The sequence below is a fragment of the Lactuca sativa genome, chromosome 5 (assembly GCF_002870075.4).
Source record: "Lactuca sativa cultivar Salinas chromosome 5, Lsat_Salinas_v11, whole genome shotgun sequence".
In the NCBI taxonomy this organism is placed as follows: Eukaryota; Viridiplantae; Streptophyta; class Magnoliopsida; order Asterales; family Asteraceae; genus Lactuca; species Lactuca sativa.
In genome coordinates, this window is record NC_056627.2 from 276,902,416 (window position 1) to 276,922,796 (window position 20,381).

Below are 20,381 nucleotides of genomic sequence, written 5' to 3' on the forward strand. Positions count from 1 at the left end.
AGATAAGGAAAAGTTATGCCTGATGACAATAGTAGTGGTGCAAACTTCCATTAGTAATAGATACGTACTTACTTCGGGATGTTAGCTTATACTTTAGTCTTAGTGTATTAATTTGAATATAGGTGTAACCCTTCATGTGACCAATTGTATAGTAGTAGAGAACCCGATGACCTTCCCGGTCATACGTAGTGTAGTGAAGTAGTGCCACCCCTGGGCCTGGTCGGCTCAGACTAAAGTTAACAGTCGGGATGTAGTAGTGTCTGCCCCGTATAGATCTATACGTGTAGTGTTGCCTTCCTTCCGGAAAGCCCTGGTCACATGGTATAAGCGCGGTAGGGTGTCTTATAGAGAGATGGTGTGTTATACTCTGGATTAGCGTATTCTCTTGTATTATAGTATAGTGGGCTTTTTTATAGTTCATAGAGTGTTCTCTCATACGAGTATTATCTTGTAATAATAGCCATTATAGTGGGTATAGCAGTAGTAGAGGTAACGAGCAGTAGTCTTAACTATACCTATTATAGTTAATTAGAGTGTGTAATTGCCAGCCTTTGTATAACAAAGGTATTGAAATAGATGAAGACTTTCATATCTAACACCAATATATATGATATATAACTAAGAAATCAACGACAGTCGGATGGATAACAGATACCCTAAGACCACATCAAACAAGAACAGGAAGTAAGGCTAGCTATCGGTCCTAAGTCCTTCAAGTCTTACTTATATAAATATGTTAATGTAGATATATTTTTATAAGAAAAGTAGTTTAAACATAACTTGAAAATAAGTTACAACAATTTAATCTTTAAAAATTCATTTGATAATCAAATAAAACAGTTTTATTGGAAAGCAGCTAAAAGTGTGGAAAATCCCTTTTTGATGATAACTTGTGAATCACATATGATTCAATGGTAAAAACTTGTAGAGTTTATACTTGTATACCCCCCCCCCCCCCTAAAACATGTAAAAAAAGCAGTTGAAAAGGTTCATTAAGGGGTATGAACTCACCTGAAATGAGTAGATCGGGTGGAAGTGTTGGATGAGCGTTTGGTGTCAAGTAAAGACTTGTACACCCTTTATGACCCTAGTAACATATGAAGACATATGTTTACAAGTAATTAGTGATTTAAACTCTAATTATACACATATATTCATCCTAATGTGATTAAAGATCTTGTGGTTGAGTGTTAGGAGGCTAATGGGTTGTAAGGAAAGAGTGTAAGACCTCACCATGGAGTTTACTCTCCTAAAACTCACCTTAAGTGAGTTTACGGTTGGGAGACCACATCCCCCATGAGTTTACGGCCGTAAACTCATGGGAGGAGTGTTTTTGAATGCGTTCAAGCCTCATGTGGTTCTAGAAGTGGTTCTAAGGTAGTATACAAGGCTATAGGGGTGATTAGGGTTCCAAGAGTGTACTCCCTTGCAGTTTATGGTCCAAAGACCACTCCTTGGGAGTTTACGGCCGTAAACCCCATGGCTTAGACCGTGAACTCTTGTGCACCCTCCAATCTTCGATTTTAAAGTCCTTGGTTCAATCCTAACAACTTCTAGTGAAGGTATAAGGCCATTTAGGGGACTTAAACTCTCATTTGACATGGTTTGGAGGTGTTTACAGTCTAAGAATATGCTTGGGCCGTAAACTCTAGTTTGCCCCTCAAATGTTGATGTTTAGGTGTTTCAAGTCCGAAATAGCAAGTCCCTAAGCCATATCTTAAGCCTAAACATGATTTGGAAGTGTTTTGGGCTTGGTTTGCAAGGCTAGAGGGTGTTTACGGTCTAAGCATGTGCTTGGACCGTAAAATCTCTTTTAAGCTCTAAAACATAATGATTTGTGGTTCAAACACTTCTAGGTTAGGTCCAAAACTAGTTTCTAAGCTTAGATGGAAGAAATGTGGGACTTTTGGCCTCATTTTAGGGGTTTACGGCCTAAGCGTGTTCTTAGGCCGTAAACTCCTTCTTTTCAGTTTTCATCCACGAATTTCAAGTTAAAACACTAAGCAATGATGTTTAGAACAAGTTACGGTAAGAGATCTTACGTTTTGGAGGTGGAAACTTGCGGTTTTGAGGCGGGAATCGAACTTGAAGAGAGAGAGTAGAGAGAGAAAGTGTGTCTAGAGTGGTAAAAGGTTTTTATGGATGCCCACCCTCCTTTATATAAGGTTTGGGTGTTGTACCCGGTATACGTCTACCCGATACTAATATTAAACGAGGTTTAAACTTTTTACCCGGTTAAATGGTCGTAATAAAAAAAATACTTTTTCCAATTAAATGGAAATGTAAGTTACGTGTTTTTATTTATTTTATCACGACGATAATAACATAAAAACATAAATAAATAAGACATTTATTTATTTAACGACCCCAAATTAATGGAACTTTTATAAAACAACATATTCCATTAGCGGAAACGGGTTAATATAACGGAATAAACTTTGGGTTGTCACGGTATGGAACCCAGGCCCTCCCATGCAGGGTTAGCAGCCCACAACTGTCATAGTCAAACAAGGCCACCTAGCCTATGATCCGCTCGCACTTCCGACGCTCCTCCTTCATACCCTCAACTTGTGCCTCTCGGATCTGCTCCAAAAGTGGAGTCACCACCATCATACTCAAGCAAATATCTCTGATTGGGTCTGCCTTGCGGCTGAGCGCATCGACCACAACGTTGGCCTTCCCCGGGTGGTAGAGGATCTCATAGTCGTAATCCTTCACCACATCTAGCCACCGACGTTGCCTCATGTTCATATTCGGCTGATCCAAGAGGTACCTCAAAATCTTGTGATCCATGTATATGGTGCAGCGGACCCCATAGAGGTAATGCTGCCAAATTTTGAGGGCGAAAACAACCGCCGGCAACTCCAGATCATGCTTCGAGTAGTTCGTCTCGTGAGGCTTCAGCTGCCTCGAGGCGTAAGCAATGACATGCCCTCTCTGCATCAATACCGCGCCCAATACCGAGATGGACGCGTCACAGGACACTACAAAATTCTCTACGCCCTTTGTCATGGCTATGATCGATGCCTCACACAATCTCTGTCTCAACGTCTCAAACACTGCCTGCTGGTCAGGCCCCCAACGAAAGAAAACGACCTTCTTCGTCAGTCGGGTCAAGGGTACTGCTATCTTGGAAAAATCATGTATGAATCTCCGGTAATAGCCTGCTAACCCGAGGAAACTCCGAATCTCAGATAGAGACTTCAAAACATCCCATCTCATCACAGCCTCTACTTTGGCCGGATCGACCAAAATCCCATTATGGGTGACAAGGTGCCCCAAAAACTGCACCTCGCACAACCATAACTCACCCTTATTGAACTTGTCGTACAAGCTCTCCCTCCTCAGGATATCCAGCACCTCCCGCAAGTGTTCCTCGTGCTGCTCCTGCATATTGGAGTAAACCAAGACGTCATCTATAAAGACTATCATAGACTGATCAAACATTAGTCTACATACGCGGTTCATGAGATCCATGAACGCGACAGAGGCATTGGTGAGCCCAAAGGGCATCACCACGAACTCGTAGTGGCCATAACGAGTCCGGAAAGCAGTCTTTTGTGCGTCCTAGTCTCTGACTCACATTTGGTGGTAGCCTGAACGCAAATATATCTTGGAAAATCAAGATTCCCCCTGTAGCTAGTCGAAGAGATCGTAAATCCTCGGGAGTGGGTAACGGTTCTTCACCATTACCTTGTTCAGCTCCTGGTAGTCTATACACATCTGATGTGACCCGTCCTTCTTCTTCACAAACATGATTGGGGGTCCCCAAGGCGAACTGCTCGGTCTGATAAATCCCTTGTCTAAAAGCTCCTGCAGCTGTGTAGACAACTCCTGCATCTTAGGAGGAGCAAACCGATATGGTGCATTGGCTATCAGAGCCGCACTAGGGACTAGTTCGATCCTGAATTCCTCCTGCCTCTCCAAAGGTATGCCAGGCAGCTCCTCTGTAAATATGTCCGTGTATTCTCACACCACTGGTACATCACTCACAGTCGCCTTACCCGCCTCTTGGGTATCCATAACGTAGGAGACATACCCTACGTAACCATGCTGAAGGTGACATCTAGCCCTCGTTGTCGAACACATAGCTGGTCCACGTTGCGGCCTCTCGCCCAAAATCAACAGCTCTCCCCCACTTGGGGTCCTGACCCACACCAACCGATGCACGCTGTCAATCACCTCCCCATTAGGGCTCAGCCAATCCATGTCGATGATAACCTTGTTCCCACGCAACGGAATGGGAACCAAGTCCACGAGGTAACGCTCTTCATATAACCTCAAAACACAATCTCTAAAACCTCCGATGCTCACACAGATCGGTCATCAGAAATATCGACCTCTAGAGGACAATCCAACATCCCCGAATACTCAGTAAACCTCTTGCTAAGTGCAAGGGAGACAAATGATTGGGTAGCCCCCGAATCGAATAACACCTGAACTGGGATACCGTTCACATGGAACGATCCTAAACAACACATAAACATAGCACATAAATATCATAAACATCATATAACTAGAGTTAGGGAGAATAAAACATACATGTCACCACATCTGGTGCAGCACGCGCCTCCTCGGCGGTCAGCTGGAAGGCTTAGCTCCTCACCACTGGAGCATCTGTTTTGCCTTGTCGGCCATCCGTGATCAGCAGGGTCTCTGCAGCGGGCGCCGCCACTGGCGCTCCTAATGTCAACCTCGGGCAGTTGGACTTTTTATTGCCCTTCTGATTGCAATGGAAGCAAATCAGGTCTGACGTCTAAAGGGTAGGGGTAGGGGTAGTACAATCTATACCAAAGTGGCCAAGCTTGCTGCACTTATAGCATCCTGATGATCCCAGTCTACAAACTCCCACATGAGTCTTGTCGCATTTCCCACAGCGGCTCCGGGTCTGCTGGCCCTTCGACCTAGTGTTGGATCCCTTGGGTTTCTTCCCTGGAACCCCAGTAACCTGCCTAGCCTCCGCCTTCCTCTTTCGGATGTTCTCTATATCAATCTCCCTCTCTCTCTCTCTCCCTCGCTATCAAGTCCTCTAAAGCCAGGCATGCTGAGTAGCTGACATGTTTTCGGATGTCAGCTCTCAACATATCATAGTACCGGGTCTTCCTCATCTCGTCGTCCCCCTCGTACTGAGGTACCGGTAAGGCCCTCTCCCTGAACTTGGCGGTAATCTTCGCCACCGATTCTATATTTTCTTACACTTTTCACACACAATGACGCATATACCGAGACATCTCTAGTAAAAAAACAACTAGGATGTAGGTGTGCAACAAATCTATGTTGATGATATTTTCATCATTATCACCATGATGGAGAGTGAGACCCAATAATAATTTCACTAAATGGAATTGACGATGAATTCTTTTACAAATTCTATATTTTTACTTATGAATTGACAATATCCAATCTATGTTGAAAATCTCATAATTTTCTGTTACATGATCTTAATGAATTTAATTGAATCCAAATCATTTCTTCCCAAAGAGATCCATATTTTATTTTTCAATTATGAGATTTTCGTTTGAACATCTTTTTTATTCTCAGTGTTACTATGTCCTAACCAAAGCATTTTGCTTACTTGAATTTGGCTACACCGGTCAATCAAGGTTTTCCTTTCATTTCATTGCACTTATTTTAAGTTGCATCTTTGATCGGAAACGAGTCTACCCCTTTTGTCTTATGAAAAGAAACCTTTTGTAACTTCTTAAAAATTTTATGATCATAATTCAATGGCAAACCAAGAAATCACTTTGTAGTCTCTCTTAACTATGAAGGAAGAGTGTTTGTGCCCCAAATCTATCTACTTAGATATCAAATATTTTTGATATCACATATCTGCACTTTTTTATTTGCTTTATTTCTTTTTCTTTCCACACTCTTGCACTAAAATCCTTGCGTTTTTTTGAAATCTGGTTCTGGTTCTTAAATCATATATTGGTTGGGAAATTAATCATGGTCATAATTCCAATAGAGTCTATTTTGGCCTATGAAAAGCTAAAGTGTAGATAAGAGATTGTGAAAATGTTACAAATTGAAATCGCATGATTCATAGAATGTATATTCAAATCTTGGCGGGTATTTTGGAGATTTATGAAATCATTATAGCAACGTTCGAACGGTGCCTAAAAGTAGATACAAATAATGGTGTGTTGATAATTCTATTGGAACATTATTTTTTACAAGATGAGCAAGAGAATTTTGGCTGATGTGGATATGATAGGAAATTAAAGCATGAAATGATAGTTTTCTCTCTCTACTTATGGATATCCGTTCAAATTCAAATTTAGATCATTTGGATATCCAATAGTATAGAAAGCTCAAGAGTTATATATGTTTCTATTTTTGCTCACAAAATTCTCAAAGCTTCTCCACTAGTCTTCAATTTTCTACAAGGTATCTTCTTCTATAAATGGATTCTTCTAAGCAAATCTCATTCATGGATCAATCTGCAACAATTGCAATGTTGAAAAACAAGGTGAATCAGAACTTTATGGTTGGCTTGGATGTTTTGAAGTACAACCTTACAGTTCAACCCTTGATCGAGTGTCTGCTTCATTCACCATTGATAAAAGCTTTGATGATGTTTGAGAAGGTTCCTATTTCTCATTTCCGTATGTCATATTCGATTGGAATCTACAACAATGCTCTATATGTCATGAATTTTGAAGTTCATGGACACAAAACTTCGAATTCTAAAGCAAATTTTTGCAAATTTTTAGGGTTTTCTTTTTTACAAGACGCTATTAAACCTGATGCAGTTTCTATTTCTCGTCTCATTACTATGTTTCATCAAATGGGGTATCATTATAATCTTTCTCTATTACCGAAGTTTAAGAAATCTACATTGCCTCCAAACTGGAATGCCTTATTCACGATTTTGTTCAAGTGTTTATCGGAAATAGTAATTGGTTCTGACAGCGCTAGCAAAGTTTTCTATACGTCGAGTTATGGGCTATTTTCTACAGAGAATATTGATTATGGAACAATCATTTGGTCTCAATTTTCTCAAAGTATGAGTTCTAACACAAAGGATTCACATATTGCTTATGCTTGATTTATGTTAATCGTTGTTCGTCATGCCCTAAATCATTACCAAGTACCAAAGATGAAGGACGTTGCGATTGTTGAAATCCTAAAGATACAAACTACTACTTTTGTTACTTCTGATCCAAATAAATGTTCTTTTGTTGGTTCAATTCCTTAAGTGATGTTGTCTAGGGTTCCTCTAGACAATGTTATTATCAAAGCCTACAGAGAAATCCGAATTATGGTGTTTGTGAAATTCTTGCCTCTTTTAAAGCAACTCTTGCAACTATTGATTTTCCAAAAAGAGGAGGAAAAAGGAAAATGAAAGCATCTGATGGTGTCTCAAAGAAACAAAAGCAACAAAGAAAGCCTACAAAACCAACTGTGGTTGATGAAGATTTAGATAATCCAACTCATAGTAATTTTATGGAAGAAGAACCTTTCTTCAATGAAGAGAATACTTTACATACTTCCAAAGTCCCTTCAAAAATTTCTGAACTGATTGCAACAATTTCAACTCCGAAGGTCTTTACTCCACCAGCTTCATCTGTTTAAACTCTACCTGAGTCAGATGTTTATGAAAATATATTGAATGAGCCTATTGTCAATCTTTCAGAAACCCCACCACCACCTCCTCTGACATCAACATATGTTCTGATTGTAACCACTATATCACCTCTTCTGAAATTCGTTTTTGAACCACAAACCACTTGACTATTTCAGATTCCGATCTTGAATGACTCCATAATGAGTTGTTATTTGTCGCAAGCTACTCCAACCACATATGCTCTACTAGAAGTTTCTATTTTCGAATCTGATAAGGAGGAGAATAGAACTTCAGGTATCCCTGAGAAAACATCTAATGTGGACTCAAATGTCAATATTGGTGTGACTATTTTGGAACCTACACCGAATTTTGCTCCTCCTTTGTCTCCAGGTTTTGATGAAGATTTTATTATTGGTGATGAACCTGAATCTCTTGATGATTTTTCTATTCCTAATTTTAATTTTAGAGTTGAAAGTGATGATGATGTTGGTTTATCTTCTCCAATAACTTGTGGTGAATTTCATTAGTTAAACAAAAAGATGGATCGGATTCTTCTTCATGGTAGTTGTTTTTCAACAACAAACTAGCTAAATGTGGTTATATCTCATCAAGAAACCATAGAGATACTAACCAAATCCAATGCTAATATTTTTGAAGCTCATAAGAAGATAGTTGTTGAGTCAGCTAAAAAGATTACAAAATCCAATGTCAAAGTTGAAAAAAATGCTTTCAAAGTTAAGGAAATGTCTTCCAATATGACAAAGTTTATGATTGAGTTTCAAACTTCTTCTGATAAGAATGTTACTAAAGTTAATAAGGTGATTGAAGGATTTTGTGAATCTCTTCAAAAGGAAAATGAAGCTTTTTCAATTCTTCATTTTGGTCTTCAAAGAGACAATGCAGATCATCATACGGCTATTGCAAACACAATTTTGAGAATGCAAATTGATCTTCCATATGAAAAAATCATGGATTCTCTTGTTGAATCTACTCACAAGGTGAAAGTGATCAGGAACAATTAAAGAGTGCAAAAATTGAGCTTGGCAAGATGAGGGAAGAATTCCTTTTGGTAAAGGTTCAAAATTTTATAATTAATCAACGTCTTGTTCGAATCGATAAAAAAAAGGATGCTCCATATGTTGATTACACTTTGCAACCTATTGATGTAAAGATGAAACTTGTTCTTGAGAAACTAAATGTAGTTTTGAATGTTACGTGTAGCTAGGCTATTGTGCAACAAGGGGGAGATGATAAAAAGCGAATGAAGGTGAAATTTCGATTAATGAAGAGGAAGTTCCAGAAGTTAATTTGAGAAACCCTTATTAGATAGGGAAAATGGCTAAGTCAGATGCTACAAAAGTTGTTCTTGAAATAGAAACTTTGAAAGATGAGTTGAAAAATATCAAAGAAGTGAAAATTGGTTGGAAGGGTTATCTTTTTGGAACATGGAAAAGAAAGGTTAACATCGTTTTGGAAGAAGATGATGATCTGAATCCCAACTTATCAAAAAAAGAATTGAAGGAAAGAGAAAAACGGGACAAGGAGCTTGATGCCTTGAATGCTTTAAAAGCAAAAAATGAAGCTGAAGAAGTTGAAGAAAAGAATGCTAAGGAACTTCTTACTATGATGAAGGTTATGTTTCTAGAATAGACTATTTATCGGATTCAAAAAGAAGCAATAGATAATCCAACATTGTTTTGGTTAGAGCCTCAGGCTTCAATCTCTGCTAAGAATGAAATGGATTTTCAACTGGATTTTCCAATTACAACAAAAGCTTTCATGTTTTGATGCATTAAAACAATTATGAAGGTTCCTTTGGCAAATGTGGCTCTAAACAAGACATTGTTCAATTTTTATGTGAAGAACTCAAAGCCACAATATGAATCTTGGAGTATGAAGAGGGCCGTTGGGTTGAAAGTTGGAAAACCTATGGCTGCATATGGTTTTGCAAATGTTTGTTTTAAGGCTTCCAGGAGCTATAATCATGAGTTTCATGAGTTCTCTTTAGTTGATATTCCATTATGAATCCTTATGATTGCATTTCTTTATATAATATTGTCTCAAAGAATAATGTGATGTATGAACCAATCTATCAATTTTTTAAAATAATGAAACGAACATATACTCTTGAAGATGTAAAGATGGATGTTGAAATTGCAGCTGTTCCTCAAAGAAAGTCTATATAGAAGCCATTTCCACCTCCTGAGAATGTGGAAAAATTCAAGATTGGTTTTTATTGAAAAAGATCTTTGGGAAGTGGCTTACAAGATGAAAGAAAATGAAACTGTGAAGCATTGTATGTTGTTCTTAAGAGATAAGCATTTGTACTCTACTGCAAATTTAAATCAAATCCTTTCAAGAGCAGAAGCGACCAAGTCAAACAATGAATGATATTTGAAGTGTGTTTTTGATATGATTAAATGGTGGATAGTAATTCAGATGACATTATTGAAGACTATTCTGAAAGTGTTTGAAGTTGTAGAGAATGAGCAAGAAAAGACCACAACAACAATTTAACACAATGGGGGAGGGGGGGGGGGGGAGGGAATGGTTAGGTATCAGAAATAATATTGTGTCTAGTTGTATGTGGTGCTTGCATTTTGGTTGTAATGTTTAGTGTCTTTTCTTAATTTTGAAATGTATTCTTGTTATTCCGATTTTAAAAAAGTATTTAATCTGATGTTTGTAGTTCTGAATTGTAGACTTAGTATTCCTTTCTAGTGCTCATATGACGCCTATTTATAGGGGCATTAGTTAGTAGAATGGATAATTTTCCCCAACATAATAGTTCTGTACAATCTCATTGTAACTAATTGTTCTTCATATCCATTAATCCAAAACAGATCTTGTTTACCTTATTGTGTTCATTTCATTCTAAAATATATTGTTCCTAAAATCCTATTACACATCACACGATTTTTAAGGGTGCACGTCGTGTGTGTGTGTGCAGTAGGGATGAGATTTGGAACCGGAAAATCGGACCGGAACCGGAACCGTTAGAACCGGAATATATAGAACCGGTTCCGGTTTCGGGTTTAAAAATTGGCTTTATCCGGGTTCCGGGTAATCCGGGTTTGGGTCTATCGGGTCTGGGTAAACCGGGTCTAAAAACCAGAACCGGTGTTTGGAACCGGAACCACTTTTAAGGTCGGAACCGGTTTTTGTGAAACGTTTAAAAGATACATATCTCATTCGTTTCAACTCCAATTGACATGCAGTTTTTTCCAACAGGTAGTTTAGAGTTTGTACATGATTTAGACTATAAATTTGCCATTTTTAGTTTTTTATATTCATTGACTTATAGTCCCCTAAAGTCCAGACATCATTGTTGGAAGTTTTTAGTTTTTCAGTTTTTTGTATTTGGTGAAAGTTTTAAAACATGCATATCTAATTCGTTTGAAGTCGGATTGACATGTTGTTTTTTCCAACTTGTAGTTTACAGTTTGTACATGAGTTTAGACTATAATTTTGTCATTTTTGGTTTAACATTCAATGATTTATAGTTCTCCGAAGTCGGGATATCAAAATTGAAAATTTTCAACTTTTCAGCTATTTGTTTTTGTACTTTGTATTATGTGAAAATGTTAACACATGCATATCTCATTCGTTTAAAGTCGGATTGACATGCTCTTTTTCCAGAGTGTATTTTAGAGTTTGTATGTGATTTTAGACTATAATTTTGTTAATTTTGGTTTCATATTCAATGAGTTACAGTCCCCCAAAGTCGGGGTATCAATGTGGAAATTTTCAAAGTTCAACCCACTAAGTAGTAAGTAATTAAAAAAAATTCCGGTTTTTCCGGTTCTAAACCCACTTTATATGGTTCCAACCTACCCACTTTGATGTTTCCGGGTTTTCCGGTTCTAGACCCACTTTACCCGGAACCGTACTCGGAACCAAACCGGAACCGGTTCCTATATACCGGTCCGGTTTTCGGTTCTACAAAATCCCGTTAACTGGTTCCGGGTTTTCCGGGTCCGGGTCCATCCGGTCCGGGTTTGGACCCACTTTCATCCCTAGTGTGCAGTGGCTTCACCCGGCCATGGACAGACATCTCTTTTTCGTTGGGCCACATCACTCATATTTTGGTGAACCCAACATCAGAGTGCGTGGCACGCATGACGGACGCACGAATTTATGGGTTTTATAGATTTCGTTACTCTTACATACGAGTCTCTTTTTCGATGTTCTATATACCTACGCGATGGTCTCGATCAGTACTATAACTTTCCTTTAGGTTGTTTTAGCTGATTCCAACTTTCTTTTTAGCCTAATAATTTGTAAGGAAGGGGTATTCTAAAATGATTTTATAAAAATCATAACACCATCATACAGACTCTGATTTTGGTGTTCCTCGGCTCAAAAATCTTATCTCAATGAGTATTACGATTCTCCTTTTTATGACTTAAGATAAACTCAACCAATCTCTTTGTAACTTTTTACATCGCAAGTTTTTACGTGCAGTTAATTTTTATATTTTCTAAAATTCATATCTCCTTCATATGAAGTCCGATTTTTACAAAGTTTATATTTTTGGAATCACGCTAATGTGTGCTTTACAAATATGTCATAATATAAATTTACATTTTGACTCTTGGTATAAAAATATTTTGCAAAATTGGTCCCTAGGGTGTTAAATGAAAATTTAGGGAAAGCGTGCGTACGTTAGGCGTACGTGGTTAGGGGAAAACCCCTAGTTTTAGGGTTTAGACCTTATTTAAACCACCTTATGCCCCAATTTTTCCTCATTTTCCAGCATCCCCTGTGCTTTTGAGCCTCATTTTGAAACCCTAACTCATCTAGAGAGATTTACTCATTTTGTGTGTGTTTTAGTGGGTGTTTGGTGAACCTTGGAGAAGAAGAAGCTTGGAGAAGGAATTTTGATCAACTTGGAGCTTATATATCTAGAATTTACCCTTATTTCTCAGCTCCATTAGGATATAAAGTTTTATCCTGATGACTTTGTGTGTTAGATCTACTATAGGGCCTTGTTTTGAGCATATTATGCTCCTTTGAGTCATCCTTGTGAGTATGAGCCATTCCAGGAGCTTAGAACATTAGATCTGAGCATTTTTGATGTTGTTAGTGCATAAAAATGTCATATTGATGGGTTTTGATGAACCATGTAAGAGTTGGTGTTCATTTTAAAGACTTAGATGGATAAAAACGGGTATTGGATCCCATTATGACATGCAAAGGAGTAAAGTTGCCAACTTTACGTGTTAAGACCTTAAAATAAAATAGATCTGTTGGTTTGACGTTAAGGCTTAATAGATTAAGTCAAAAAGTTGAATAATGGATCATTGGCCAATACACCGGGTGTACTTCTTAGTACATTGCGTGTACTGGGTCAACAACCCATTTTCCGGTCAACGCACGTACGTGGGGCGTATGGTCTAGGTACGCGGAGTGTACGTTGTGTGGTGGAATTCTTTTGATTTTTGGCCATTTTTGGACTCTAGGGTTTTGGGCTTTGAGTTTCTTTTGGATTTGGGCCATTATAGGGCTTTGAGTGCCATCGAGTTTCGGCCACGGTTAATTGGGCCACTTAAGGAAAGGGTAAAATGGTATTTTACCCTAGGAGTCGAGATTAGTGATTTAAAATCTCAGTTATGGTTTATGACCCAATTATTAATTAGGGTATTATTTGATTATATAGTATGTGGATTTCCCAGATCAGTAGTCTGAGCATCTACTTGATTGACAACAGATAGAGGTGAGTCTCTTCGCAGTGATTGTCGGGTTGAAGGCACCAATGCCAGCCCATGGATTATTGTTAGTGGTATGCTAGCTATTTGTGTGACCCTTGCATGTGTTGTATGTTGTCTTTCGTTTGAATCGAGTAATATCAAAGAAATCAAGAACTGAATATGATAAGCACAAATTTGTAAATAGAATATGTTTTGCTCTTGATTATGTTTGAAAAGATACAGGGAGTACAAAAAGAGAGTAAAGTGCTCTGACTTACATATCTTATACTCATCTTTATCTTCGAAATTATCAATCAACTGATACTGAGCAGAGATGAACATCATGTGGTTAATCGGAAAATCAAGCTGATTAAAATCAGTATTTTCGACCTCATAGCTTCTCTTCGGAATCTTTCTGAAATCATACATCTTCCCTGAAGAGACTACTTGCTCGATTGTCTCATAGCACCAGTGTTTGCTTGGATCACCTTTGTTTAATCCAGGTGGATCGCTTTGCCTTTGTCTCTCCGTTTCCGTTTACATATTTTTCTTCTTTTTTCCTCAGAAATCACATTGTCAATAGTTTTCCCTTTATCATCTTTGTCAAGTTTGGAAGGTAGTGGCTTTGAACTAGGCATCGAACCCTTAACAATTTCTCCAATAACAATGTCTTTGGTTATTCGCATCAAAGTCATTGTTGTAGAAGTTGATGTTAGAGAAATAGGAAGTAATATTGGAATTTACAATGAAATCACCTTCCCCACAACTTTTCCTTTATCAGGATCCCTTGAAGATCCAACCTCCTTATATCCCCCTTGCACCACTTGGTTTACAGGTGGGGCATTCGTTGGCATTAGCGAAACTAGCTTGAGTTAAGGAGCAAGTTCGAACTTGAGATTCTATTCAAGAGAGAAAATCATCTTCGAAATCAAATATGGAGAAACAACAGTTTGTTGAGACATATCAAGCTTCAAAAAAGACTCTTTTAAGCTCTCCGAGAATTCTTCTAGCTTGTCAAACAGTTTCGAATCTGTTTCTATCTTATATTCGAATTTGTTTGAGAACAAAGAATTATACTCCACAATATTCTTTACTGCCTCAGCAAGAACATCCACCTTGCTAGGAAGACTTAAATAATTCAGTTCAAGCTTCACCACCTCTTTCGCCATCTCAGATTTGAGTTCCTCCATTTTGAGCGTAACAGATTCCTACACCCTTTTAACTTCCTCAACAAAAATGAGATGACATTCTTTGGCAACATCTCGAAGCTTGGTCACCTCATACTAAAAATTTTCAACATGAAGCTTTAAAAATTCTTCATGCTTCTGCTCAATTTGATCCATGGTCATTTTTAAACGATGCTCTTGTGACTTTAGCATCACATCCACCTCAATCCCAGACATTGAATTTTGACCCCTGTATCAGCCTGAATTTGCAACAAAGAATTCAACTTATTATTAAGAATTTTGAACTATTTCGCGGACATAAGCATATGATCTGGAATGATATCTTCTTCTAAGTCAAACTGAATTTCTACAAATGAGACCATCACATCATCATCATCCTATTCATCTTTTGGAACTGACTTGTCCCCTTCAGTGGATTGGGAAGAAAAAAGTGATGTAATTGGTTGATTCATTATATTTGAGAAAGTGGGTGAATGGTGGTAAAGAAGTGGAAGTGTCGATTAGGGAAGTTTCGATGGTTGAGGCTAGAGCTACTGTATGAGAAAAAGAAGTAGTTTTAACAGAAGATGTACCTTGATCTTCACGTGGCTTCACCCCTTCACCCATAATGACATTTCTATCCATATCATATATGTTCATAGTAACGCCTGAAGTTCGTACATCCTCTAAAACAGACTTAGTCATTGAAACTTCGATGGTATGACCACAGTCTTCACACGGATGGTAGTTCTTGGAGATACACCCAAATTTGTGGTTGTATCTATATTAGAGACATGTATAGTGCCACAAAGAGCTCTATTCTCCTCGAAGGCCGAGTTAACCGGACTATTTCACCCCTACCACTACCACATAAAATTATAACATACTGACATATATAACATAACAGACAGTGGCATACCAAATAATTATCACACAGACAATTATCTAATTACAGTACACTACCAAGTTTAGTAGATATTTCGAGTTTGGTGAAGGTTTAACATGTTTTCATAACTTAATCACAACATATAATATGAAAACACACACATACATGCATATATACTCAAATCTAACACCAAAGCAACTTGTATTTTCCCCCAAAAGCATATTAAAACCGAAAACAAGGGGGTATGAACTCACCTTGGGAGATGGATTTGGTTTTGGTGAGAAGTTTGAAGGAGTTTTCATCCAGGCAAAGCTCCCTTGAGAAGATCTTCTAAAACAAGATGATTTTAGAAGCATATTCATGAGAATAGTGTTGTTTTGAAGAAAAATCTTAACATAAGTTGGATTTAATCAACTCAAGTGTGATGTAACTTAACTAAAGGGATGAACTTTGGTGAGAACTTGTTGAAAACCCACACCACCTCATGGTTTTCTTGAAAAAGGAATGGAGGAATTCTTGAAGAGTCTAGAGAGGAAGTTTTAGAAATGAGATGAAGTTTGAATTTGGAGAGTGAAGAGTAGAGAAGACCGAGAATAAGAAGAGAGAGAGAGAGAGAGAGAGAGAGAGAGAGAATTAATTGGTTATTACATGAGGGTTAGGAATCTTGCTTAGAAGTATGTGAGATCAATAACATGGATAACCACCATACAACAACAAGGTGTCAAGAGTAGTATGATCAACATTTTTTTGTTTTAAAACCAAGAATGGAGAGAGGATGAAAAAAGAGAGTGTATTGGGCTTGAGTTTAAAATGCAACCTAAGCACATTGGCCCAATAGAGGTTTTCGGCCCATAAAGGCCCATTAGGGCCTCTCGGCCTAAAAGAGGTAAAACCAATAGGTTTTCGGCCCATTGATAACAAATGGGTGGTTTTCGGCCCAATAAGGCCCATGATAAGTCTTATGGCCCAAAATCAATTTCTTAGTGAATGTGGGTCCAATTAAGGACCAAATGAGGATTCGTAGCCCAAAAGAATCAAGTTGTGAGTTTATTGGCCCATTAGGCCCAATAAATGATTCCTGGCCCAATAATATGTTTGAACCGGGAAGTTAGGGTTACAACCCAAGGTTGGGTGAATATATTGCATTGAATTAGGTTTAGGGCATCACGAGTGAGTTTTAATTCGAGTAATTATTTTTGAATGAGTAATATGTATAACATCAAACTTGTAGTTACGAGATACATCAAAAGTAGATTACATATGAACATAATTTCCTAGCCCAAAATGCCAGTTGTGACATCTTTCGATACTCAAAACATACACCCTATATTGGGTTATGGTATCGTCATGACTCTGAATTCAAGCTGGTGGGAAACACTGACTACGATCATGGTGGGTGTGGTATTAATTGTAAAAGCACTTTAGGAGGAGCTTAGATGCTTGGAAATAGATTGGTAAGTTGGTCCAGAAAAAAGCAAACATCAGTGGCTTGTTCTACCGTTGAGGATGAATATGTTGTCGTTGGAAGGTGTTGTGCCCAAATCCTATGGATTCTGAATAAGCTACTGGATTATGGTATGAACTTCTCAAAGGCACCCATCTGCTATGATAACAACAATGTCATTCAAATGATTAAAAATCTAGTGTAACATTCCAAGACCAAGCACATCGTCATTCGCCATCATTTCATCAGGGACATAGTTCAAAAGGTAAAAATGGAATTATTCTATATTCCATCCACAGATGAACTAGATGACATCTTCACCAAGGCATTGGATGAAGAGAGTTTGAACAAATTAATTGTTGATCTTGTCATGCTTTTTGTGGTTTAATTGTTAATTAAATTCTTTTGATCTTATGAAAAACTAAAAAAAAACACGGGCTTTTTCCATTACGAATGCAAAGTCTTAGATTTAGTATTTACATGTATTTCCTTTTCAAACCTATCTAAGACTTTTTTTGGATCTTATTTGAAAGGATTGAATTTGCCTTGAAGGATCTCAATGCTCTTGGTATTGAGAAAAAAGTGGAATCGTGTCCTTTTCCTCTTATGAATACCCTCTTGTTCCTCTACTCACTGTTATGGATGCAAAGAGCAACCATCAATGCAGTAAGTGTTGTTTTAATCTACTGACTCATAATTCGATAAAACCTCAAATTCCTTCGTGTTGATCTTGAAGTCACAATGTTTTTATGGATTCAAGTCAATTAAATCATTGGTTACAAAGACTTATCTTTTCTTCTCTGTTGCCCCTAATGAAGCTTCAAATCCATCTGTGACACTTAAATGATAAAAGACTTCATCAGTTGTGAGTTGCTTGATGATGTACTTACCTTTGTTCTCGGAAAATGGAAGGGCATTAATGACCATTCAATTCAAAAGATTTGATGGATGAAGTCTTTTTCACTTCTCAAAAAAAGCTGCACATTTTTTTTGTTTAAACCATTTCTTGTTTGACTAATTCTTCTGTTTGTGTTCTTATATTATTCTCTTATACTATTTTATATAAAAGGAATCTGACAGTAGCAATTTGAGCTTAGTATGCAACTTTTGAGACATCATCATCCCTAGAAGCATGATGTTGTATGTAACTAAATCTCTCTAAGTCTCTCATCAGTGAGATCATCTGATGAGAACATTTAGTCACCCTCTCACGTTGATTGTCTAGCATTGTCTAGAATCTCAAAAGTGAGATAGTTTGGTCAAAATAAAAAATATTGATAAAAAGGCTAGGGTTTTTATTATTTTTAATGTAATCATCTTTACCTGACCCTAACCTTGGAAGCATGCTTGTCATATGCATCAAGTCTCATGTTTTGCTGAAACATTAAGCATAACCCAATGTCTTACCCTAATTGCATAGTCATCACTTTAAGAGATACTTGTCAAGTCTTAAAATGACAATGGGTTGTTCATGTCCCTGACCTCCTAGTTTGAGGTAGACATGTTACCATTATGAATTAATGGTGAATCTTTGATTCAAGATTGCAACTTACTCTATGATACAGAAGTTTAAACCACTCTTGGTTGAGGAGTTAAACTGTTAATGATTCACACTGATTTCACCTAAGTGTAACTGAAACAATCCATTCTTTCCCTTACATTATACTTTAAAGTTTTATGATTCAACGTAATGTATCAACGTTGATGAGAGCTTAAAAAAATTGTGTTGATGGGTATATCATTGTCTGTGATATATTACACGTATCTATCCACTCTTGCCAATTTTCTTATAATAAAAGAGATTTATGATTCAGCGTATGAAACCACACGCTGATGAGATCTCGAAATACTATGTCAGTGAATGGTAGGCTTAACCCATGCTACCAGGAGACATCTCAAACCAACTAGATAATCATCAATCTTTTCACTGATTGATTAGGCTGATGTTGATGATGTGTCTAAAGTATCAATCTTATCCAAATGGTGACTTTTTAAATGAAGTAAATAAGTTTATCATTATCTCGGGATACGAGATTTTTACCGCACGTATCTCTTCTCTCATGATTACGTAGGAAAGAAGATAATGTTTGGGTATAAATTGGGAGTTCACCGCTCTAGGTCAATTTCACAAGCGATTCAAAAGCAATTGGCATTCTCTTAAAAGGCTCTCAATTGTATCTTCCTCACAACTTTCACCATATCAAAGCCCTTGTATGAATTTGCTCCCAGCGCTAACGTCATCAAAAAGGAGCTGATAAGGGAGAAGACACTGATAAAGATGAAAATAATTCAGCAGATTACTTAGGAGATAACTTCACTCAGAATATGAAATCTTCTCCAAGGATTAACAAGCACATAAGTTTTTCATCGCCTTCCCATGCTGATGACACCGAACATCATGGATTAACCCCTACCATTGGAGATACTACTGAGCCAATGATCCAGGATGAACATTCTCCCACGCCATGTCCTTCTCCTCAAGTTGATACGTTCCATCAAATTGAAACGGTTACTCCTACACCATCACCCCTTAATACTGTTGTTCATCAGGATGACCAAGGATAAAATCTTGCTCCAACTTTGAAACTGTTGTGCTTTCCCAACTCTCCTTAATTGTGCAGTTGACTCAGTCAATAAATAAAAGATTGAATAAAGTTGAAAAGAATGTGAATACAATGAAGAGACTTATGGCGTTGGATGGTGAATATGATGATGATATGGTTGTTGATGACACTCCACCAAACTCTCCAGGTCATAACCCTCCTCCACCTCCTCCTTCATCAACAAACCCTCCTCTACCATCTCCTTCACCATCACATCCTCCTCCAAAAACTCCTTCTCCTACTCCTAAGTCTCCTCCCCAATCTGATGCTACCAAAAAGGGGGAGAATTATCAAGAGGGTCTTCAACCAATGCAAATGGTTATTGTATCTCAGCCTGAAATGACTGAAAGGAGTGAAGCTAAAGTTGATCCTCTGGAGCCAATTGTTGTTGCTGATACTCTTGATAATGATGCCGCTTTTGATCAACCTATTCCAGACGCTTTTCCAGACGTTGATGACCAATAAGAAACTAATGACTATGGAGCATTTATGGATCTTGGTTTCATGCAACAAGTTGTTGCATTTCTTGTTCCATTAAACGTTATTTATCATGGTTCTTGTTTTAAGGGGGAGTTTGCTCAAGAGGTACCTTAAGGAACAAATAGTGACATTGATTCTAAACAAGGTGCCCAACTTAATCCAAGAAAAAGAAAGGATTCCTTCTCAGGGGAGTTGTTAACTCTGAAGCTGGAAGTTCCTCTGCAGTTGGTGATACTTCAGCACCTCCTCAAAAGAAAATCAAGCTTACTTTTGATCTGAGTGAGTTAGAAGAAACATGGAGCTTACCTATCGATGAAGTTAAACATATAAGGGAGGAATACAATGTTGCTATTCGACAAAAGAAAGAAGTCGGAAAACAAGAATGCTTGTTTGCAAAACTTGTTCAAGAACTTGTTTCCGCTGATAAAAATGTTTCAGTTCAAAAAACAGATGATCAAGAAAAGAAGATTTTCAACAACAATGTAGAAAGACAACACATTGTTTCAAATCTTTATGACCAGATTGATAGAAAGAAGTTTGGA

General features: G+C 37.7%; 1 protein-coding gene across 1 annotated transcript; it reads left to right on the plus strand.

Moving 5' to 3' along the window:
* The first annotated feature begins 19,081 nt into the window (after window positions 1-19,081).
* LOC111893369 (uncharacterized) lies at window positions 19,082-19,824 on the plus strand. Its single transcript, XM_023889435.1, has 2 exons — window positions 19,082-19,264; window positions 19,378-19,824. Exons 1-2 carry the CDS (start codon window positions 19,082-19,084, stop codon window positions 19,822-19,824), a joined length of 630 nt encoding a protein of 209 aa, XP_023745203.1.
* Window positions 19,825-20,381: the final 557 nt, after the last annotated feature.